Source organism: Talpa europaea (assembly GCF_964194135.1).
Source record: "Talpa europaea genome assembly, chromosome: 5".
In the NCBI taxonomy this organism is placed as follows: Eukaryota; Metazoa; Chordata; class Mammalia; order Eulipotyphla; family Talpidae; genus Talpa; species Talpa europaea.
This window is the reverse complement of record NC_140071.1, coordinates 131,053,046-131,078,153: the sequence shown is the minus strand read 5'-3', so window position 1 is coordinate 131,078,153 and position 25,108 is coordinate 131,053,046. Positions and strand designations below refer to the sequence as shown.

General features: G+C 46.4%; 1 protein-coding gene across 1 annotated transcript in view; it reads right to left on the bottom strand.

Moving 5' to 3' along the window:
• Positions 1–2,509: 2,509 nt before the first annotated feature.
• CCDC149 (coiled-coil domain containing 149) overlaps positions 2,510–25,108 on the bottom strand; it is a gene marked incomplete at both ends in the record, with an annotated part of 96,488 nt that continues 73,889 nt past the window's right edge. Inside the window, 4 exons of the mRNA XM_084233567.1 lie at positions 2,510–2,925; positions 12,423–12,539; positions 18,215–18,247; positions 19,536–19,612. Of these exons, the coding sequence (XP_084089693.1) occupies positions 2,510–2,925; positions 12,423–12,539; positions 18,215–18,247; positions 19,536–19,612 (643 nt within the window). The remainder of the gene's footprint in view (positions 2,926–12,422; positions 12,540–18,214; positions 18,248–19,535; positions 19,613–25,108) is intronic.

Genomic DNA, 25,108 nt, shown 5'->3' with positions numbered 1-25,108 from the left:
AGAACAGGCGATGTGTGGAGTTGTTGCAGCCACCTTGTTAGCATGAGGGAGAAGCTGACACGGATGCAGGTGGAGCAGGAAGACAGAAACCCAGATCCTTGATAATGTTCCCGAATGAACCAGCCCTGCAATGCCCTACTTCTGAAATCCTTGTAATGCAATACATTTCCCGACCACTTGTTTCTTAAAGTGTGAATGGCAGCCCAGGGTACCTTAAAGGTGCAGCATTGTCTGATGGCGTAGGGGAGAATGCAACATGTTTTCACAGTCATAATCAGAAAGACTAGAGACAACCGTAAGTACTGAGTGAAACTCTTTAATGACAGAAGAACCGTGTTGGGTTGGGACAGCAAAGTGGGACAGTGTCACGTGTGTCTGGGGCATTGTCAAGGCTGCACACGTGACAGGACCAACACATGGGCTCCAAATGCATCTATTCACACCACCCCCAACCCCCGCCAGGCTGACTGCTGATGAGTTTTGGTCACGACTCCCTAAGACACGCACACCCTACCCTGAACCCTCACTCTCTGGGACTCATGGCAGTTCCCCTGCCCAGGCAGAGTTTATGAAATCCCTGCTTTCCAGAAGGTGACGAATGAGCCCTAAAGATGTGCACCTGGCCGACTGTGTGTCAAAACCCGAGCTTCGGCCGGGAGAGCTTTTCCTTTTTATTATTATTGTATTAAATCTGGCTGTGTTTGCCTTTGGTGGCTCTGGCGTCCTATGCAGTGGTGCTGAACATTTGCAGACAGTTAAGGCTTCGTGCAACAGGAAAATTATTTCTGTGGCTGCTGGCCTGTGAGAGGTCTGCAGCTGCAGAAGCAGCCTCCCCGGAGGGGGAGTGAGGCCGGCATCTGGGGCGGGGCTGGGACACTGTGGGATGATGGGGCTTTGAAGCCTGCTGGGCAGGGGAGGATGGTGTGGCCAGCTCACTGGGCCAACAGAGTACTGATCCCCATTTCACTTTGGGGGTGAGCTCTGGTGAGCAGGAAGAAAGCAGCTGGAGATCCAGACAGGGTGCACCTGGCGAAGGGCTGGACCTTCTAGTGCAACTGCATCCTTCAAAGAAAGACAGAAAATCTGATGGTGCTACTACTCAGCCCACAGAGTGATTCTGGAGGTCAAATGTGACCGCAAGTGTCAGGGGGTGCTGGCCAGCCTCGAGCAGGCTTGACACCTGGGATCACAAGCCCTGTAAAGACAGCTGATTTTTAGGATGAAGTTTCCACCCCTCCCACCTCAGGTGCTTCTCTTTTTCTGGAGGGAGAAGGTCTCAAAGGAGTGACTCTGATTTTGAAGGGCAATTTGAGCTTTGGAATCCGGTAGCAGGCTTTCCTGGGGAAACAAACTGGGTTCAACCAAAAAAAAGTCTATTGTTTGATGCTGCCTTAGGAAGCTAATTTTATCCCGAAGGAAAGAACAGGTAGGGCTGACCACTCCCTCCCCCGGGGCTGCTCTGGGTGCCAGGGCAGCCTGACAGGCTATTATAAAGCTATTTTGTGTTCCTCTCTTTCACTCCCGGGCCATAAGCTCTGGGTCTTCTCTTTAAGAACCCAGGATCTGCTGGCCCCGGGGAGGCAGCCTGAAGAATCTGCTGGAGGAACCCGGGCCTCGATGTTTCAGGAAACTGGATTGGTCCCAAGCAGCTCTCGCTTGCCCCTACCCCAATCGTCCATAGAAGGTTCTATGCAGCACAGGATGCATGGAGAGAACCAGCATTTCTAGGTTCTAGCTCTCATCTCATCTAAGAAACAAAAAATCAACACACCAAGAGGCTCCTCTTCCTCCCCCCATCACTCCAGGTCAATTAATCCTCCAGAATTACAGGCTGGAAAACTCAGCTCTAGCAGACAGCAAACACGTCTCAACAGGGGCTGTGGATTTCAAACCGGAAGCCCAACCTTCTGAGCCCACTTAAGGCCCTCTCCACCTGCCAGTTGGTGCCACGACAGTGGAGCGGGCAGGATGCCAAGAATACCCGTGCTGGGAGGGTCTCCTGGGCTCTGACATGATGAAGTAGAGCCGTGGGCCCTCTGGAACCCATTAGGCTCAATTACACCTTTCTCTCCAGCCACCTCGCCATGACAAAGACAGGACCTGATTAAAAACCCATCCGTTTCAAGCTCTTCACATAATTTTGATCGACAACATTAAACACTAATAGAAAAACATCTTATCTCTAATAAAACAAATGCTGACAGAAAGACGAATGCCGACAAGCAGCCATATGGCCGACATGATTCCATGCCTGGCCATGCTCACAGCAGTGTGTCTTCGGCAGAAAGAGATGACACTGAGAAGCTCGAGGACCCGCATTTAATAAATCAAACTGTGCTGGCATCATCAGAATGGTCACAGTTTGCAACAGGATCCATGTTTTTTCTCACTTCCAGATTTGGAGGTGTTAGTTCCAGGAGAAAGTGGCTTGGGCAAGCTGTTCCGATTCTTCCTTCTTTACTGTCCCCCAAGTGGTCAGCGTGTCATCAGGCCCGCTCTCTTGCGCCCCTCAAGTTTTCATAGTGCTCCCTCCACCCTCTAGGGTTTCCTGACCATCTTGCAGGGTGGAAACTTCAGCTGCTGGCTGGCTGGACTCCAAGGGGTCCTGGCAGGATTTGGGGGGTCCTCCCTTGGAGGCCAGGCCCGGTGGGGGGGATCCCATCTTGCTCCTCTCACTGTCCACCAGATTCTCTCTCCTGACTCCTTCTGATTCTGCAACTGCCTGTTCCTCTGTCAGTTTCATTATTTCCCTTCCAAGCCTGTTTACTTCTTGTTCCTCAGAAGGTAGCTGGGGTAATGAAGGATGAACGTGCTTGCCTTGGTTCTGATTTGCTAGCAAGTTGACAGCAGGCCTCCCGGCATCCTCCGGCGCTGTCAACGCCTCGGCTGTGGCACCACTTTCATCTTCTTGCTTCTGAACCTCCCCTGAAACAGGAGGACAGCATCAGACCCCTGCCGGACGTCAGGCCCCATCCCTGCTCCTCCCCATGGTGCCTTCCAGGCCTCTGACATAGAAAAGGCTGCTGCAGGGGAACACAGGACCCACATTTAAAAAGGAAGCAGCCACTCTGGTTTCATGATGGGGGCAAAGAAGCACTTGGCCACGTTCACAGCCCATCCTTCCCAGACACCCAGGTCTCCCTGCTCCACTCTAGTGACAGCTCCTTGTGCCCATGAAATATTTAAATTAAGGACAATGGCTTTGCAGGTTCTGTAGCTCAGGGAAGACCTGGGGCTCTTTAGTAATACAAGGAGGTTCTGGCTGCCTTCAGACAGAGAAAGGTGGGGGTTAGTGTCTACTACCCCACGGGCCTCCTCCAACTCTCCGTCAGCACCTCAATCTTTGAAGCAGGGGAGCAGGCTGCTGCTGTTCTATTTCAATAAAACATGTGCAAAGGCAGCCTCAAGTTCCCCCTCTCCCACTAAATTATGTCCCCAGGCCCTTTCCCTACATGACAGAAATTCTAGAGCTGAAACTGAAGGGAGGGGGGCGGTGCCCAATCTCATACTCTCTGGCTTGTGATCAGGACAACCTGTGTGGCCTCTGTTTCTCATGCAAAACTGGGGGCAGGGTTCTCAATTCCCTTCTAGACCAAATGCATAATTATGGCCTGCAGGACTGGGGGTAGCTTGGGGAGGGAGCTCTTAGCTCCCTGACATGTGCATCCAACACCTGACGTTCCAGACTGCTGTGGCCTCAGCAGTGGTAGAAAGCAGGGAAAGCCTTCCCTGGGTGGAGGCTGCAGGGGTGAGGGCTCTAGGGAATGCTTCCTGGTCTACCCCCACCCCTGCAACCATGGGACCCCACTCCAAATGAGTGATGTCATATCCCTGGCTCAGTCACATGGGGATATGCTTTCAGGCTGACGGGGAGCTGGCAGAACTGCAGGAAGGATGGAAAGGAAGTTGACCTGTGCCGAGCATGCCCTTTTCATGCTTAAAACCTTGCACCAGAGCTTTATCACTTGTAGGCTTGTAGGATAAATTTCAATTCTTCCCTGGGTCCTTCCTGATCTGCTCCTGCCGCACCAGGCAGCCTCCTTCTCCGTAGTTCTGGCACAGAGTCATGTCCTCTGACTGATCCAGGGTGCCTTTAGGTCTTGCATGGACCATACAGTTTCCCCCTAGCAAATCACGCAAGGCAATGCTTATTAGGCGCTCTGCCGCACCAGGCTCAGGGCTCAGCATTTTAAATGTACTTTATTCTACAATGTCCATCCAGGAGAGCACGGGATGGGAGGCGGGGGTCCTCACTGGACTTGTTCACACTGCTCAGCACACACTAAGCATTCAAGAATGTACCAAAAATAGTTGCTCACTTTTGTTTTTTAATGGAATAATAACACACATCAAAGAGTGCACAACCTATGTCTACAGCAAGATGAGTTTTCAAGCTTCTCAAATAACCAGCAGGCATCAAAACAAACAGCAGGCAGGACAAGAACGAGAGATTAGCAAGCCTCTACCAACACAGTCTAATCTACTGCTCAGTCTAGTCCCTTTGCCCCCTTTCTAGTGACTTCTCTTCCACTAGGGGTGACTGTGATCTTATGAAGACACCAAATGACTTTGCCTGGCCTTTATGCTTCATTTACCAGAATCATACTTATATGTGGGTTTCTATCTGGTCCCTTTTGATCCATGTTGTGTGTGAGACTGATGCATGTTATTGTGTGTGGAAATGGTTCATTTGAATGAACTATCATTTTCAACATATATTCAGGTATGCCATGAAAACAGGCAATTCACAGAATGAGAAGTATTAATGGAGAGCAAACACATGAGACAATTCATGCCATCACTCATAATTAAAAAATCTAAATGGCGAAGAGATGCAATTTTCATCTACTGGTCTACTGCATAAGAGGACTGATAAAGCTCAGAGTCACTAGGATGAGGGGAAACAGGTAATCAGACAGTAAAAAGAATAAAAATCAGTAAAACTCTTTGGTAGGGTATTTGGGTAATATCTATTGCAATCCTAAATGTGTTTACCGTTTGGTCCAGTAATTCCATTACTAGAAACTATCTATGACTGTCAGCCCAAATATTTCAAGACCTGCTAGACCTGCTTTTAATAGCAGAAATCTGGATAGAATTGGAGTGTCCACAGACAGGGGATTCTGGATATACTAGCTAAGTTATACAGTGTTTTTGGTGCTATACACTAAGAATTGTAGGTTGCCTTTGGACTCAGAGCAGAAGCAAAGGTGGAAGGAGGTTTTATATTCAACTTTATACCTTTCTGTTTAAAATTTCAAAAAGGGGTTTGTACTATGTGTTAATTAAAAAACAACATGAAATCTACAAAATTTTGCACCCATTATCATTTTTTCTTTCCCTTTCTGCACTAACTTGTAGATCTAGGAGCCTAAGCCCACTGCTTCATTTCTCAGTGCTGAATCACTCCTGAGTTCCTTCCATCTGCCTTGCACCCTCCCACTCCGAGCTCTGTGCCACCAAGCCCAGTGTTCTTTTCTCAGTCCCCACCTCTGTCTCTTCTGAAGCATGTGTTTCCATTGGCCACATCCTTCTGTCAAGCTGTCTCTCCCTCTGGTTCCCAGAACACAACCACATTCTTAACTGTTTCTCCTCTAAACTAGCTCCATGAATAGGCTGTATTTGTTTTCTATAGGTGCTATAAGAAGTTTAGTGATTTAAAAGAAAACAGATTATTCTCTTATAGCTTTGGAGGTTGAAAATCCAAAATGGGAGCCACTAGGCCAAAACCAAGGTCACGCTGCCTTGGAGGCTCTGGAGAGAATCTGTTCCTTGCCTCTGCCAGCTTCTGGCAGCTGATGGCAATCCTTGGCTTATGGCTGCATCCCTCCAATATCTGCCTCTGAGCTCTTCCGTGTGTGCCAAATTTCCTCTTCCTCTCCCTTGTACGGATACAAGTGAAGGATACAACACAACACGGCTGGACAGGCTGGCATCATCTCTCCATTTCAAAATTAGTAAATCAATCACATCTGCAAAGTCCCTTTGCTATATAAGGTCAAATTTACATGTTCCAGGATTTAGGACCTGAAATAAATGCTGGGGGCCAACATTCTCTTCATCCTGACATCTCCTTTTGACACCCCCAACAATCTGCCATCATTTCTCTTCATTCATTCTCACCATTGACCACCTCATGCCCTGACCTCCTGCCCAGGAGCACAGTTCTCGAATCTGTACCATGGCTCTGATTCCTTCTTGTTGACATACAAACCCAGGTTTGCAGCTTCCAGTTGGATCCTGACCAAGATGATCTGGTACTTTCCTGAAAACAAAACTCTCTCTCAAATAGACCGGTTTGCCACCTCAGTGGAGTCCATCATTAAGTGGCTATTTTCTTTGCATGCCCACTGACTGCCGAGTACTACTATGTCCCCTGGTGCTGTCGACTAAATGTTTGGGCCCCTGCATAAGCATGTGTTGAAGCCCTAATCCTCAATATGATATTTGGAGATGGGCCCTTTGGGAGGCAATTAGGGTTAGATGGGGTCATTAGACTGATGTCCCCATGATGGGATTAGTGTCCTTTTAAGAAGAGAAGAGAAATCAGTTTTCTCTCTGCTGTTTAAGGATACAGCAAGAAGGTGGCTGTCTGCAAGAGGAAGAGGGCTCTAGCCAAATACTGAATCTGCCAATACCTAGCTCCTGGACTTCCCAACCTCCACAGCTATAAGAAATAAGGATTTGCTGTTTAAATCATCTAATTTATGGCATTTTGTTATAGTAGCCTGAGCTGACAAAAATACTTAGAAATCTTGCATTTGCCCACTCTTCTCCCTCCCCAGAACAGACCCTCACCAATCATGGTCTGAAGTTCTAAGACCTCGCTCTATAAATCACCTAGATGTATTTTCCCAAAGCTGCATGGGGCTTTTATACCACCACCTCAGCCAATGAGCAGGTAAGCATTCAGAAAGCCAGCGTAAGCCAGTCCTGGTGTTTCATACACCCAAACTCTGGCAAGTGACAGGTATGACAGGTATGGGGTGGCTGTAAGAATTACAAGAATGGGAGAGGATTAATCATGATTTAGAAAGATCTTGGAATTAAAAACACATAAATCTAAGTAGATATAATCTAAAAAATCAATATAATCTAAGAAATTTGAATTAGACTCCAGTTTAGAGTTTCCGCAACAGGTAACATTGTTATTATGTACATGAACCACTTTGATACAAGGCATAAAGCTACTACAAAGATAGTAAGGTCTTTTTTTTTTTTTTTTAAAGATTTATTTATTTATTTATTTATACAAGCACTGGGTACAGCCAGAAGTGCGGGAGGGTGAGAGAATTCACCAGAGCCAGAGTGGGGAACAGAACAGGCAGACTGACGAAATACACTGCTGAGGGGAGCAGTGGGTGGCAGGAGAGGTCTGCGTGTTTTGTGGGACTCTCGCCTGGTGGCTGGGGATCGAACCGGTGCTGCAGAAGCTGTGGGCAGCTTTGCAACCCAGCGCTCAACCGCTGCACCATCAGGGGAGGCTCAAAGATAGTAAGGTCTTTAGGCATTTATTCATTTAACTAAACAACTTGCATAGAGTTTTGAGCATTTATTTAGCCAGTCAAGTTTTTAAGTTTTAAGAAACCTGAAAATGGGGGCCTCTCTGGTGGCGCAAGGGGTTGAGTCTCAGCACTCTGAAGCTATCCACAGTCACTGCAGCAAGAGTTCGATTCCTGGAGGCCAGGTTGCTGACCCACATGGCGTAGCAGCCCTCTCCTGGCTCGCCACCTGCTCTCTTCAGCAGTGTATTTCAGTAGATCTGCCACCTGGTCTGCTCCTCACTCTGTCTCTGGTGAATCCTCTCACCCTCTGCACCTCTGGCCCACACCCCAGTTTTTGTATGCATATTTTAAAAAAATTAAAAAAAAAAAAGGAAACCTGAAAATGGCTGAACCTAGTAAACACCCCAAGGGACTCTAGAAGAAATGAAATATTAGGAAGTTCAGATGGATCATAACATGGAAGTGAAACTATAAGTATCCCCATTTTACAACGGTTCAACTCAGGATCTTTCAACTTCATGATGGTACAAAAGCCGTACCTGTTTAGAAGCACCCATACTCTGAATTTTGAGTTTTGGGCTATTTCCGAGCCAGCTATTTGCAGTAAGATACTCTCCTGGGGTGCTGGGCAGCAAGCCCCAGCTCCTGCTGCCTGCCAGCCACGCCGGCATGAGGCTGAGGAGCCCACTCCATGGTGTCCGCGTGCCTGCATGTTTGACTTAAGCTATTTTCGATGACAGGCTTATTGGGACTGTAACCGAATCATAAATCAAGGAAGTTCTGTGCTAAGATGCTGGCGGGAGGAACACAATGCGGGAAGGGAAAATGACTATAGACAGTGCTGGGTGTAATCGCTAACAGCCTGGAATCACTGGGAAGAGGGCTGAGGATCTCACCAAGCGTGGAAGACCTTGGCCATGAACCACACCTTCTCCCCACCCTCTCGTTCCACTACAAATTTGCTTCTCATATGAAAAAGAAATGTTTTCTCTAGCTTTAGCCTTTTTGATATCCACAGATGAAATCCCAGGGACAGGAGTTCAGCCAGATCTACTTTATACTCTCTCAAGACTGTATTTAGTCATGGACAACTATGTATTACTCTCCGAAGAGCTCATTGACCTCACTAAGTATCGCACCTGAAAATGAGACCATTACTTGTACTTACAATGGAAATCATGAATGTATAAATGCGTGACTAACATAAGCCTTGATTTTTCAAAGAATAACTATTCAGATCTGTTCAGCCAGGACAATGTATGTTAGTTCCCAGGTCCTTGCTTCTAGTCTCCTCTTGCTCTACTCCAACCTGTCAGGGAGAGTGCCCTTCCCTAAAGTTTTGCTACTCAAAGTGGGGTCCATGCACCGGCCCTCAGGGTACAGCCTGGGAGCTGTTAGATATGCAGATACCACCCCATTCAGATGCACCAGCCCAGAATCTGTGTTTCAATTTGGGTGCATGTTACTGTTTAAGAAATACTGCAAGTTTGAAACACAAAGGAGACGCGGACTATAAAACCTTCAAAGGCTGCCACTGTCTGGGGAAGAAAGCCCAGTGTGACACTCAAGGCCTCCAGTGACCTTTCTAGCGACTCTTCTCTTTCTCTGTCTACTACAGGCACATGGAGCCTTTTCTCTATCTACAGGCACATGGAGCCCTTCAGGGTGGCCCCACCCCTTGTGTCTGTGTTTAGGGGCTTAATTACACCATATTCATCATCCCTTCATGATCCACATAACCAACCGCAAGAGTCAGCTCTACCTCCTCCAGGAAGCCAATGTGATTAATCCTCCAGTGCACCAATTCCCGCAAGGCTGTATCTGGACCTCTACGGAAACTTAGTGGGTTTTAGTTTCTTACCCTTAAATTGTTACTTATATATAGTTAGCTTATAAAAACCACCTGAAGTATAAAATCTTACCTGATTCATTTTTTTGCCTTGCCAATGTTATATAGTGGGAGCTCAGTAAAAAGCTTATTAAATGTTTGACTCTATAGACATATACATGAATACATGAATAAATGAATATATTAGCACATATATTTAAATACCATGCATTAATAAATAAAAGCTATCCTTGAATTTATGATATTAGCTTCAGGTTGCTAGCCTAGAAGTTCTTGAAATGACACATTCAGAAAACAAGAGATTTCTGACTTGCACAAACATTTAGCTACATCCACAGCAGCTCTGGAAGTTTGAAACACAAAGCAATCACATAATTTCCATACTAACAAATGAAAATTTTTATAGTGGCTGTACAGGGGACATAGGAAACACTGAGTGAAAATGAGCACATTCCCATCAAAGTGCGAGGCGCTTTATTCAAAAGGAGTAAATCATCCTCTTTTCTGCAGCTAAATTTTTGCCAATGTGAGATGAATAAACTCCTCCTGGAAATTACTCTTATGAAATTACTTCTTCCAGGACACTTAATAGTATATTCTGGTATCCCTGAAAAATTAATTAACCTTATCCATAACAACCTAACCCCTAAACCATTTGCGGTGTTGTTACTGTAGGTCAGGTTAATCTTCTCTACCGTAATTTACATGGACGCGAGGGTGGTCTAAATTATACTGGGCCTTTCGGTCACCAGGATTTGCCTTGTGCCATTTCTGCAGATGACATGAATCTGCAGATGCAGATGCATGAATCTTTTTGAAAATGGCAAACCTCTGAGATCACCAAGGAGGGCTTTGAAACTCTTTGGGGGCGGGGCGGAGAGCAACACCGCTGTCATCATTTCAGCGTCGCTGGGCGACGGGGGTGCTGTCTAAGAAATGCGTCATTAGGCGATGCTGCCCTGTGTGACTGTCACGAGAGCCCTTCCACGTGCAGCCGTGGACCAGCCCCTGCACACCGCGGCGCACACCTACCCAGCCTACACGCGGTGCTGCGGCCGCCAAACGCCCCTATGTGGGCCATGACTGGAAATTCAAAATACAGCTTCTGGAAGGGGTTGGACGAGGCTATGATTCTATTGTCTAGTCCTACTGGGGGCATTTCTGAGAAAGGCTAGGTTTTCAGAGCCTCGCAGCCAGAAAGACACAGAGGGGCAGAGTCAGGATTGGGTTATCATAGTGGGTTTACCAGTTTTCCTTTTGTTTATCCAAAAGATCTCTAAAATGTGTACTCGTGTTATTATCAGGAGTCAAAAATTACTGAAAATGCCTTAACTGTTGAACTAGAATTAGGACCTCTGGTTACTTGTTGTGGAAGTAAAATCTTCCTGTAACCCAGTGTTTGAGGAACATTAACTCTTCAATGGCAGGAATTTGATTTTCCCTTTGAGAAGAGGCACATGACATGGTTGTTTCCATAAAGGGAAGATTTTTGAAGTAGCCAAGAGTCGGAAAACATTTTTACAAATAATAGTCATTATTCTGTCCTGTTTTAACACACAGAATTAGTATCATTAATACTCATTATTAATAACAATGCACATATCAAAACCGAGTCAGTCAGTGGATTCAAATGCATGATGACACAAACAGTGTGGAAAGAAAAGATATTTCCCTCTAAAGATGAAGAAACAGCAGCTCTTTGTAGTAAAGGTGATTAGCCCCCTAAAAATGCCACCACCACCCCCACCCCAGCCCAAAGGGGACATATGTCTTCTTTTGTTAACTGGCCTCTGATGGGCTTTGTCCTCCCAAGTGTGAGCTGCTTTCAGTTGGAATTAATCAGAGAGGCAGCAGTGATGAGGCCATTGCAGACACTGACAGCCAAGGCGTAAATGCTTCCTTATTCCCACCCGCTCCGGCAAAGGACGGGGCTGGAACAATGAGAGCTAATGATGGAACTCTGGAAGCTATCATTTTGAATCAGGCCATTACTTATGCCACGCTTGTGAAAATCAAGCCAGGCTCATGCTCCCTTTCTGTTTATCAGGCCCAGTTGCACCCGCGGGCTCAGCAGGTCCCGAGCAGACAGAGGGCTGCAGAGGCCCTGTGGACACTGTGTATCCATCTGGGATGACCACCATGTTCCAGGCAGCAGAGTGACTGTGGTCTGTCACGGGCCAGCCTTGCCAATGGTCACATTTTGCTGGCTGGAAAGACCTAGCTGTGGAGTCCACCTGCATCAGGGGGTCCTCTCCAGGAATTCCCCTGGCACAAGTTTGGGGAACCTCTCTGTTGAAATATCAGACCTGTCCTGGCTTCCATTCTTACATTCCATGCTCTGGAGAATGTGAATAGCATTTTGGGCTGCTTGAGTATCCTCATGACATGGCAGCCAGCTTCCTCCAGAGTGAATGCTCCGAGACAACAATGACAAGCATACATCCCATGCTTTTTATGACCTGTCACTCCTGCTGGATTTTATTAGTCACACAGACCAACCCTGCGGAGTTGTGGGGAGGATGAAACAAGGGCATCAGTACCAGGAGGTGGGGAACATTGGGTGCCATCTTGGAAGTTGGCACAAGGAAAACTTTATTTGGGGGGAAAAAAGATTGCTACTTGGGAAGAGATGTGGCTTTCACACCTGCTACCTTATCAGGCACCCTAAATGGGCCTTCAATCTCCTTCAAAACATCCTGCTTTCAGAAAGTGTGCCTGGTAGAGGAGAAACTATTTTTCCCATACAACTGATTCCCAAACCACTTATATGCCAAGATTTTCCTGGCACCATCATCTCATCATTTTATAGTGAGGAAACTGAGACTGAAGTAACTAGTCCACGTTCTCCTCTGTCCTCTGTCAAGGAGGACAAACAACATATCAGTTCAATACAGGGCTGGAATATGTACCCAAGTCGGTCAACTCCTAGCGTGCACACCTGTATGCCATGATGCAGAGAGTACAGGGACCTCTTCTGTGTGCACAGAAGCTGCAGGAGGGACAAGGGACTCATGTCCACTGGGCCCCTCCTCATGGCAGGCAATGGGGAGAAGTCAAGGTGGACTTACCATCCTGGGAATTCACTTTGGTCTCAGGAGGTGACTCAGTGAACTTCAGCAGGGGGGATCTTGACCTCTGAATGGGGGGAAAAGTAGAGTCGCTGAAAAGTAGGGTCTCCTTGCTCCCTGTCAAGTAAAAAGGGAAGGCAGACACATTACATCACCTGCAGAATGGTGGTTCCAACAGACTGACTGGGGAAGTACAGCACCTTCTCAACGGTAGGCAACAGGTGAAAAGGAAGGGCGGTAGGTCCTTTCTGGAGTGTGAGACAGAGCCATGACTCTCGGCAAGCTGTCTACGAGCCCTGAGACTCTGCTTAGGACAAGGCCACCCACAAATGTGACTGTTAAGGGCCAGTCTCTCGTCAGCTAAAGACTGAGCAGATCTGAGGAGGGTGAGACAATGACAATGATAACAGCAGAAGGAGGTGCTACTACTTAGAGCCTCCCTACTTGGTGCCCTCTCTGAACCTCAGTGCCCTCATCTGTAAAAGGAAGAACAAATGACAGCATCCACCTCACTGGGTGGTGTGATGAAATGGACTGATTCACAAAAGCACTTGAGCATTTCATCAACACTCAATAAGTGTCACCTCCTGGAATAACGGCAGTGTAGACAGTACACACTGCCTCTGATTTATTTTTTTTTAAAAGATTTATTTATTTATTTATACAAGCACTGGGTGCAGCCAGAAGTGCGGGAAGGTGAGAAGATTCACCAGAGCCAGAGTGGGGAGCAGAACAGGCAGACTGATGAAATACACTGCTGAGGGGAGCAGCGGGCACAGCAGGAGAGGTCTGCATGCTATGTGGGACCCTTACCGGGCGGCCAAGAATTAAACTGGCGCTGCAGAAGCTGCGGGCAGCTTCGCAGCCCAGCACTCAACCACTGCGCCACCAGGGGAGGCTCCTGCCTCCGATTTAATCTACCCTACTCACTTAGAATGAATAAAACCTCTGTCCGAAGTCTGGGAGTATTAGCACAGCTAAACTTTCACTTAGAACATACCAGCCAAACTCTTCTCAATTTTCCCTTTTCATATGAAGTCCATGAGTGGGTAGAGAAAGCCCGAGGCAAAAAGAAAGAGGAAAGACTTTACAACTCTGTTTCCAAGACAATGGTGTTATGGAGGTGAGGCTTGGGGAAGGGGAGCTTGGAAGCCCAAGATGATGAACACGGATACACAGACACGAGACACACGGACATTTAGTGGTGCTGCCCGCTCCCCCGCTCCCTGGGTTGGGTGACCCCACCAGATTCCATCCCCAGCTTTGTCCAGGAGGACTTGCAATTTTCCTAGTAGGAAATCATCTTCCCAAATGCGACACCCAGTGGGCCAAGGGCCAGCCCACGCTCTCCCCTGAGCTGTCTGACCTTGAACAAGGTAAAACATTAGATGTCTCTGGGGCTTGCATCAGAACTTCCAAAGTTATATGATTTTAGTCAGTTTCAGGCTCAGCAGAGAGCAGGCTGCTCTTTACATAAAGATGCCCGCTGCTCCTTAGACAATTAGGTGGTCATTGGATGGTTCTTCTGCATCCTTTTACATTGTAATACTGTCTTCCTGGTCAACCAAGTCCAGTCAGTTTCCAAGACTGGAAACTCAGTTTCCAAGACTGAGCGTAGTAGAGAGTTGAGCACGCAACAGGCACTTAGTCCATTCTGACAGACTCACACATTCTTGGGCATCCTACTGCCCCCTGCATGGGCAGCTCCAGGCAGATGGGGTGTTTTTAGAAGCCACAGCACTGTGGTTTCTCTGCTGAGAGTCATCCCAGAAGAATGGAAATCTGTTAGGAGTCCACCCTGAAGGTTTCCACTTGCATAACTACTGTCTCATGGGAATAAAAATCCAGAAATGTCTAAGGGTCACTGCTTGAAGGTTTCCCAAAGAGAAATGCTGACCTACAGCATGGAATACTGCTGAGGCCTTTGACATGATGTCATCACCATTGGGCAACCCTTTGTGTTGTAGAGGTACAATCTGGAAACACCTCCAGGGATTACAGGCAACCTGAAGAGCTATGCCTGGGGGTGGGCTGCTTTGGTTTCTCTCCACCCAGGCAACAGTTACTCCGTCAGGGACAGGACTGCACTTCTCTATCCATCTTCCTCTGACAGGTAAGGCGGCAGCTCTCTAGCCTTAAGGGGACCCAGTGAGAGACAAGCTCAGCCACCTCTGTGTCCCAATGGAACTTCCACATCCTCTCTGCCCTGGTGGCTAAAGAATCAGAGTTATGGGCAGAGCTGGGAGTTGGCTGCAGCCCAGTGCCAGGTCAGCCCGAGGGATGTCCTGGGCTTCCTGTCATGAGGAATTCTGTGGGGCTGAATGTCTCCACAGCTCTGTCCACTGTAGGGCACCACTACCATCAACAGCTCCTCAAAAATGCTGGTGCCATAAACTTTAAACCTTTCTAAAAATCTGAACAGAAGGGGAAGGGGAGACAGAAGTCATGGCTGACCCACGGCCAGTCATGGTGGGGTTAGGGAGCAGATAAGCACCTTCCTCATATTCCTTCCTAGAGAGATTATTGCCCTATCTTCTATTTAAAAAACATTTATTTATTTATGCATACAAGAGCTGGGGTACAGGCCGGAGATGCAGGGGGTGAGAGGATCCACCAGACAGAGTGGGGAGCAGAACAGGCAGACTGATTGAAATACACTGCTGAGGGGAGCAGCAGGCGAGTCAGGAGAGGTCTGCCGTGCCATATGGGTTTCTCCCTGGCCAGCCGGGGACTGAACTTATGCTGCAGAGGCTGTGGATTGCTTCAAAGTGTGGTGCTTAACCCCTTGTGCCACCAGGGAGGCCCTACTGCCCTATCTTAAGAGAAACTGCTAAGATTTGTTCATTCTTACAAAATAGTTGAGGTTTCTAAGTTCCCAAGCCAGATGTTATCTTTGTTGAGTAAATGGATTCTAATCCGATGGGGCGCTGTCTCAGTTTCTAGTCTCAGGATGGGAAGGCAAGGAGTGGGCAAGGGTGACCCACAAATGCAGCTCACATAGATGGTCACACCAGCCCTTCCATTCAACTGGTATGGGTCTTTCTGGAAGTCCCCCTATTCCTTGTAACATGAAATTCCTCATTCCCTTCTCCAAAATGCACCCGGTACTTTCCAGACACATTTTCTTCCTTAGGCTGATGCTTGGAGAGGAGAAAGAGAATTACAGCGACAGCCTCACAGAACTAGCTCTGCTCTTGTGAGAACTGTTCCTGCCCTTCGTGCTTCTTTATCAAACACGAGCACATCCTGGAAGCCCCAGAGCCCCTCCTTGCTGTTCCCTGGGCAGGGCTCAGCAGGAGGCTGAGAGAAGGAGGCTGACAGACAGGGGACTGCAGAGGGGGGTGGTCACTCCGTCCAGAGACATGTGGTCACTGAGAACCACCGTCTGGCTTCCTGGCCATGGCCCCATACCTTGCCAACATCTCAGGGACTGTTCAAAGCTCTGGAATGCACCTTGCTATGCAGATCACTTCTCCGTGCAGGCTGTGACATTTGTCAAACTTGTCTATTTCCCAGCAAGATCACAAATTTGCCCTAACTCTATCAAACAATGTCAAGAGCTATGTACCGTTGACTGAGAGAGTGAGGAGGGAGAAGAGAGACGGAGAACAATCATACATACATCTGAGGAGGTGTGAACCTCGTCCCCTAAATCACAGTGCTGTAAACCAATGTTGCCTCAAAAATAAAAATGAAAGGAAATTGTGATTGGGGGAAAAAGTGATATCAAATCAACAAGGACGGAAGGAAGGGAGGCTCTCAGGAGGGAGGTGTCAGGTCACAGCAGGCTCAAAGTCCAAGAGTAATTCTGCCTAACAGTCCTGAAGGGCAGGCTCCTGCACCACTGTTCTCGAGAACCGCAGAGATGGCTCTGGAGTTGCAAGTCCTCTGCTCCAGTCCAACCTGCCTTGCGAACCAGTCCCAAGCTGATCTGACCTACCCCAGCACAGCTGTAGGGATGAAATGAAGACCTCAACACCTCCGAGCAAACTCTAGCGCCAGCCTCTGTGGCCCCAAGTACCTGGGGATCAGCCACCCTCCTGGGTCTCTGTTTCTTCATCTAAAACGAGGCGCTCAGCCTAGATCAGGAAAGGGAAAATGTTTTCTCTCACACGTCAACCTGACTGGGAGGTGCTTCCTGGAGGCCAATGTGGAAGCCGGTTCTGAGATCAGCAGGGAAGAGCTTTGTGATCCATTAGCAAGGTCAGGTACCGCCACAGGAGGGGGTGCTGTGTCATATGCGCTTGGGATTTGCCATCCTTGGACTTGCTGCTCTCCACTGAGCTTCCAGGTCTAGCCCTCTATGCCTCCGCACCCTGTGCCTGGCAGCTCTGGCATCTTCGTAATTCAGCCCTTAATTATGCTCCATTGTGCTTCCGCTCATTGCTTTATGCACATGGATCTGGCTTCTGGGTTCTTGGAGGGAGCGAGGGCAATATCTGGATTGCCTAGCCCAGAACTGAACTTACAAAATGGATCTTCACAGGCTTCAACACATGCACGGGATGATTTATTGGAGAGACACTGATCCATTCTGGACACCGGTGAATAAGAGAAAGCTGCAGTTCCCTGAAATCACTGGGACCCAGCCAGTTAGCTGAAACACTGATGTGGCTTCTACTTGGGGAGACAGACGAAGACGAGGAGGGCAGGTGCGAGAGGGGGTTGGAGAAGGTGAGAGGGATGGAGGCGAGGAGGGACAAAGGCAGAACTGGCTCTTGTTCTGCTAGTCACTAGGTTAAACGGAGACCTTAAAACAATGAGCTGACACACTATCAAGCTATCTCTAGTCACTGCAGCCTGAGTTCAATCCCTGACCAGGGAGCTGACCCACATGGCACAGCAGACCTCTCCTGTCTCTCCTGTTGCTACCTTGAGCAGTGTATTTCAGTGGATCTGCCTGTTCTGCTCTGGACTCTGTCACTGGTGAATCCTCTCACCCCCACCCCACTGGCACTTCTGGCCTACACCCCTGTTCTTGTATGCATAAATAAATAAAAATAAGTCTTTAAAAAAAAACAAAAACAAAAACAAAACAAACAAACAAACAAAAAAAACAGTGAGCTGACAGAGGGGACTGGTCTGATTTACACTAGAAGAACCTGCCTGGCCCCAGGCCTGTCCTGAATCTTACAACCCGAGAAAAGGGACTAAGGCCATTCTTCATTGTAACACCCTTCAGGACTGCACCAGGCAAGGTAGTGCCAAGACTTAGCTGGATCAGATGTGGGGTCCTGCCACTTCCCCCCTGACCTCCCACTTCTTACCCCTTTTTTTTTTTTTTAAAGATTTATTTATTTATGCATACAAGAGCTGGGGCACAGGCCAGAGATGCAGGGGGTGAGATGATTCATCAGAGACAGAGTAGGGAACAGAACAGGCAGATTGACCAAAGTACACTGCTGAGGGGAGCAGCAGGCGAGACAGGAGAGGTCTGCTGCGCCATGTGGGCTGCTCCCTGGCCGGCTGGGCATCGAACTTGTACTGCAGAGGCTGCGGATTGCTTCATAGTGCGGTGCTTAACTCCTTGCGCCACCAAGGAGGGCCCCACTTCTTATCTAAGTGGCAGCCAGAGATTAGAAGAAATATGGCATAAAATCCGTTTACCCTCAAAGTGAATTTTACCATTTAATATCTCTTTCTACTAATTGAATTCTCTATTTCAGTGGACTACTCTAATCAGAAGTGTGCAAGGATAACAGAGAATGCATTTCCAGTTATTTACATGCAGGCATGATATTAATGCGTTGCTGATATTAGCCACAAATAGAGAGATTTCAAATAGAACATACTCCCAAATCCTATTGAAACATTGTAGCTCAGGCCTTCAGGCAGCAGAAAGAAGGAAAGAAACAATTGTTATTGCAGAATAGCCATTTGCAGTCTAACCTAAACAAAACAAAACCAGAGATAGAAAATTCTCAGCATTCCATTCTGATTCCACCGCCCTCTTTTTACATAAGTTGTAGAAATAAAACATTGTGAAATTTCACTAAATCACTGGAAGAGGAAAAAATCCAACTCCAGTACACACACAGACATAGCGTTCTGACTACACAAATAAGCGATAAATTTGCCTGACTCTGTTGCAATTCAAAGCAAAAAAGGAAAGGCCTTCAAAGAAGATAGGTTTTAACAGCATCAAATGGTGCTCGTACAAAATGGATCATTCAAACCCCAGAATGGCACTCGCCACTAATTAGTTTTGTTAGGTCTTTTGACATCACGTTCAAGGCATCTCTGCTAAAAATTCCAATTTATGAGACACACTTCCTGGCAACCTAAGGCGGTTGTTCAGATTTACATTAAGAAAAGGCGTTGCTGCGTCCCTCTAACAATTTTCATTTCTCATACATTACAGAGAAGCAGCCACAGTATTCAAGGCTAGAGGAGACTGGTTTGTGCAGAAAGGTTAAGTAACTAAAAATATATGTACAATGTTGCTTCCAGGGAAAGAGGAGGTGGTGGAAAATGATAAATACAAGTTTCTGGAGAGTGGAAAGAGGGACTAGCTGACGGGGGTCTCTAAAAAGGGGGGTATTTTACCAAGACAAATGGGATAAATATAGTTAATTAAAGTGAGACATCAGCTTTTCCTTACAATGTGTTTACAACTGTGAAAAAATCTCCACTGGAAATTTTGATTTTTAGGCTACAGAAGATGTGGGATGGGTGAAGAGAGGAACAGTACATTGGGGTTCCAACAACTATGGGTTCTTATATTCATTTTTCAGAATGATGCTTGAATTGAACTTCTCTTTGTAAGTTCTGATATTTGCTCTTAGGATTGCTGATTAAATTGAACAAAAATTTATAAGATACCTATGGATAAAAACAAAACAAACAACATTGAAAAACAATTTACCATGTTCCCCAGTTTAAAAAAATCACACACACAATTTTACAAATTTTAGTTAGCAAATCTTCACAGTTCCACAGATGAGTACTTGCATATTTATTGTATTTTTCTGATCTCCTCCCCAAATGGTGGTTTCTAAGTTTAAAACACAGATTTCTCAGCAATAATCTTCAAATTAAAAGATATTCTTTGCAAATAATGTGGGAGGTTTTTTTTTTTTTAAGGAAAAACAATTGCCATAAATTTCTGCTTACCTGGAAGACTCCACAAACCAGAAACTTCCAGAGTTCTTAATTTTTTCTCCAGTTCAGCCACCCGATTCCCTAGGATTCTGGAATAGGGGAGAAAATGATAGCAGATATTTACTGAAGAGTTTTATCGGTTCTCAGGGCTGTGGGCAAGCTACTTGGGAAATCTAAGTGTCCTAATTGAGAGAAAATGTTGGAGATTCAAGACACACTTATGTCAAAGACTGGTGCCAATGGACTAAACTATGTAGCTTGGGTGTGTAGAAGGCTCTGCTATCCAGGTTTGAGTAATTACACGGTATGATGCTTGTGCATTGGAGGTATCACCTAATTATACATTCTCAGAAGGTATGTTAGGGGGAAAGGCTTTGTAGACTCCATAGCCCACTCCATCAAGACACTGGGAACTACAAATCCCATGATCCCCAAAAGGAGAGTTGCGAGGACTTGAGGGCAGAGTTAAGCGGGTAAGAACTCAAAGTCAGACAACCCCTTTTATATCGGGGTAGCCCTGTAACAGGTACCCCCCATTGTTAAGTAACAGACTAAGATAAAAAAATGGAATATTTGTGTTACACACACACGTATATATACATCACACATATAATTGCGGTTAGAAGCATATATGCTCTTAAAAAGACATTTGAAAATATAAATTTAAATGAATGATTGAAAAAAAACAAAGCATTCCTATCAAGTGAACTCTCTCCCATAAAGGTAGCTCCTCTGAGCACTCAAACAAGTATTCTACCATTGCCCAAATATCTTGCAAGATTTAAGCTTGGGAACTGCTAAAGATAACAATTAGTTTTGCGTATCCTCAGTCCTAGCACATCTGGATGCTCTGAGGGTGGATCTATTTTGGGGAACAACAAGTAGAACAAATAAAATGGGTGAGAATGCTTGGTCATGTTGCTTTTTCAATGAAATATCAGATGTGCCTTTTTCGATCTGACCTGTGTTTTACTGAGGACTGCAACCTTCATGCGAACATTACTGCTTAGTCGGTAATCAATAAATATATTTTATGTCATTAAATAAATACCTTATCCCTCTCATGGCTTATAATTATCTATGGAGAGAATTTAAAAACAAGGATTTCAGGGCCTCCCTGTGGCGCAGCGGTTGAGCGCTGGGTTGCGAAGCTGCCCGCAGCCTCTGCAGCGCCGGTTCGATTCCCGGCTGATCCCCGGCTGCTCCCCGGCCACCGGAGGAGGGTCCCACATGGCGTGCAGACCTCTCCTGCCGCCCGCTGCTCCCCTCAGCAGTGTACTTCGGTCCTTCTGCCTGCTCTGCTCCCCGCTCTGGCTCTGGTGAATTCTCTCACCCTCCCGCGCTTCTGACTGTACCCAGTGCTTGTATGTATGTATGTATAAATCAATCAATCAATCAATCAATCAATCAATAAATCTTTAAAAAAATAAAAACAAGGATTTCAAATAAATTTTCAAAAGAATAATTGTAGAATAACTGGAATAACTGTGCATCGTTCCACAGTGACCATGCTGACTCACTATGATATGTAATCACAAAGGAATGTGTGTTGACTTGGGCATCAAACTTGTCTATATGCATGGAAGGACATAAATGTGGGCATAATATTTCCCCTCCTTCATTCTACACAAAATTAAATATAGTTGGGAAATGATTTGATAGTCATCTAAAACTTCAATCACTTTTCATTAGCCTGGAAATGGAAAAGCCAGTCTTTATATTATTTGGAGGATTTTTTTGGCACTGTTGTGCTAAAATGATGTGGAAATGACCTTAATAGCAAAGTTTCCATTCCTTTCAGCAGAGAAATCAGAAAGCCAGAATTGTTCTCCTGCCTCTTTTTATATCCCAGCGATAGCTACCCACACCCACATACACACAAAGACATGAATATGTATGTTTCTACACACACACATATATATGGCTTTGACTTCATCCTTATTTTACCTGAATTGACTTGCATCTTAATTAATATTCCCTTTGAGTTCACAGAAAACTCTTTGACGTTACTATATGTGGTTTTCTTCATCTAGGTACTGAGAGTTTGTCTTCTTTTCCTTAAGTCTTAAATTCTGCATAGTCTTTATCAATTACTTTCCTTTTTCACTTTGTTTGTTGGGTCTGTTCTGCTTTCATGTCCCTGACCCTTCAATAAACACCATTCTTTGTAATCTCGCTTTCAATATTTTGCTCAGACCTTCTGATCCAAGCTCCCTTTTCACCAGCTGATGGGTTTGAGATGCAATCACAGTGGTGCTCAAGTTGATGCCTGTTTCTTAACGAGATCAGATCATCTGCTTGTGGCTGCCTTTTGGAAACAAAAGATAAGGCTTAACTCTTCTATGTACACTGAAGGATGTCATCAGGGCAACGTTCAAAGGCGTGGTGAAGAGACCTTTGATGGTAGTTTTCTGATGTCCCTGGATAATGCAGCCATCTCTCCCAGAAATGGACTGAGGTGGATTTGCTGGTGACCCCCACAATCCACTCTCAGGGACCTGGCCTAAGTTTGCTAGTGGTGACTGCCTTCATTTTTCACTTGAAACAGAGGCAAATGAAGCACACTAGAGGAGAGAAATCGACCCCCACAGCAATTTTGCCAGCAGTAATAGTAACAATAACACCATCCATTACAATTGCTACTATGCAACTATTAGCACAAACAGCAAAAGGAATCTCCCTGAGTCTGGGATATGAGTCAGAGCTCACACTGAACACTGACCACTCTTGCATGATCGCAATAGACCTGACAACAATCCTGCAGCGTATGTTACATTATCATCCTCCTTTTACACAGGTGGACTCTAAGAAACAGAGAGGTTAAGCAACTTGCCCCAGGACACCCAGTTCATCTCAAAGCTCTATCTTTTCCCAACCCCCAGCGCTCCAGCCCACTATACTCTACTTTCATGAGGAAACAGAGGCATGGAAGTTAGTCAATTTGACCCAAATCACATGCTGGACCTCAAGTGGCAGAGTCCAGATGTAAACCTATGCCGCAATTTACCTCTGAAATTTATGCATGCTCTTAACCAGGACCCTATAATGGCACTTTAAAAAACAAGCTTCTACTGCCTGCAGCACACACTTGTTAAATACCATTTATATGGAAATGGTAGTACCTACAGCTGACCGGCAAAACATAACCCAAGATGCTTCAAAATGACCGAGCGGAGCCTCCTGATTGTCATCGCACTGCCAGAAACTGCCAGGCGATTCACTGAACGTGGTGCAGCATAGCTGAGGAGAGGAGAGGACTATTTGATTCTCATGGTTGGCAATATGCATAGGTGGAGAAGGTAGAAGTAGAAACACGGTGAATTCAATTCAGCTTGACCAGTTCAACAATTATTGAGATTATAGGAGATGATGAAGAGACACCGTCCTTGAATTTGAGAGACTAAAAGCGTGGTGGGAGACAGACAGCAGTATACACACATATGGTGGCACTGGGAACTCTAATGATCTTTTAATAAAAAGATTTTAATAGTGGTTCTATGCCAGAACAACCCTCACTCTGACAGAGAGATGACCTTCTCAGTCCCTTACCACACCGGGAGACAGCGCTAAGGACCTCGATGAAGAAAACCACCTACAGTAACATCAAAAAATGTTCTGTGAACTCAAAGGGAATATTAATTAAGATGGAAGTCAGCTCAGGCAAAATAAGGATGAATTCAAAAGCTAAATATACATAAGTAAATTTTTAATTAATAAATTTATCAATAATCATCAATACTTACAAATTACTTATTCTGTACTAGAGGTTACGCTAAGCACTTCCCAGAGATTATCTCCTTCAGTCCCTTACACCAACCAGTGAGGCAGCTCTTAGTATTCTTATTTTGTAGATGAGGAAAGAGAGACTCAGAGAGGTCAAGGAACTTTCCCCAGGTCACACAGCAGTAAGCAGAGGGGCGGGAATGCAACCTGGACCTGGAAATACACACGTGCTTCAGCAGCAGTAGAGAACGGAAGTGAGGAGTAAATTAAAGATGGGCCCAGAGAGGCCGTGGGACCCAGACCACGAGCTGCCATATTGAGAAGGTTCAGACTTGCCTACATCGGCAATGGGGAGAAACGGAAGGACTTTATGCAGAGAGGCAGCTTCACACAGTTTAAGCATTCTGGATGCAGTTGAGAATGGGCTGGAAGGACTCTGGGTAGTAGCAGAAAGACCATCTAGAAGGGCATCATGCAAAGCGATGATGATAGTGGCCCAGAACAAGTCAGTGGGCTGTGCGGAAGCCAAAGAATGGGGCAATAATGAGGAGGTAGGTGAGCTGAAGTACCTACCAGATAGCCAGAGGACATAAGGGAGAAAGGAACGAACTGGAAATATCTAGAGGTGCAAAGATGACGTGTGGGCCGGGGAGCGGGTCTATTCAACAACAGAGGGTGAGAAGGGGGAAGAACAGGGACTAGTGGACCTTCCGTGGAACCAAGAAAGGACTGCAGAGCACATGCAGGGTGGGTAAGGAGGGAGGGGCAGGGCAAGGGGGGGCCTGAAAGCCACAGGGAGAGTGTGTTCCTGGTGGGACTGTGTGGTTAACGTTATCTTATTCTAGAAAGTGGGCATAGAGGACAAAAGAGGCTGCTAGGAAGACATGCCAGTTCCTTGAGAGAGATGCTTCAGGACAGTGGAAGGGGAGAATCCAGAATCCAAGTGACAGGGTGGAGACAAAGCCGAGCGTGAAACAGTGGAGCGGTGAGTGTAGATGACTCTTCAAGCAGTTTAGCCGGGAACAGGAGGAGACAGCTCGACAGTGGCTTGGGGCATAAACAAGCTTGAGAGAGGGCTTCTGTGGTAGGATGGAGGGCGGGGGAAGAGTTTAACATCAAGTTTCTATTTAGCGATGGTGTGTTTCAGGATAGGGTGGATTTGAGCCTATGTCCAGGTTTAGGAAAATCCTCAAAACGTCAGGCCTCTGGATGGGTTTTCAGCAGTAGTTTCTAGCAATAACAACAGCCCAGGGGCCAGTGAAAAGAGAACTAACTCTGGATCTGGCCACCACAGGGCCTCTGTCCTGGCCCCCTGGACCACACAGGGAGGTGGCTGTGGCTCTATACACACTTGGGGACAACCTGGCCCCCCCCACCTGTACCCCAGGGGGCTGCTTTTTGATCTCTGCTCTGACCCTTGACAGCTCATATGTTGCTACCAACATCTTGAACGTCCAGGCTGTTTACTTCTGGCTGGGGAAGAGGAAGGGCAGTGAACAGTTCCAGGCACAGCAGGAAAGGCAGCAAAAGGCCAATATGCACTGATGATCCTCCCCCACAACCAGCACCAGCACCAGCAGCAAAGTGATTGTGTGTTGGGAGCAACTGGAGAACGAAACGTGGCATTCAGTGAACTTGAACAACTGCCTCTTCTCCAAATGCTCTTCCATCTGTTGATAAGACAAGCGAACCTCATCCCTTCTTCAGCAGTAACCAGACAACTGCCAACTCTCTGGCAACAAGTTTCTCAAGCAAAATGCCTATTAATTGAACATCCTCTCAAAATGTCAGGTTTATTCATCGATTCTTCAAGATGGCTCCCATTGGGCCTTGTCAAGGTTGGGGCTGGGTTGGGGGAGGGG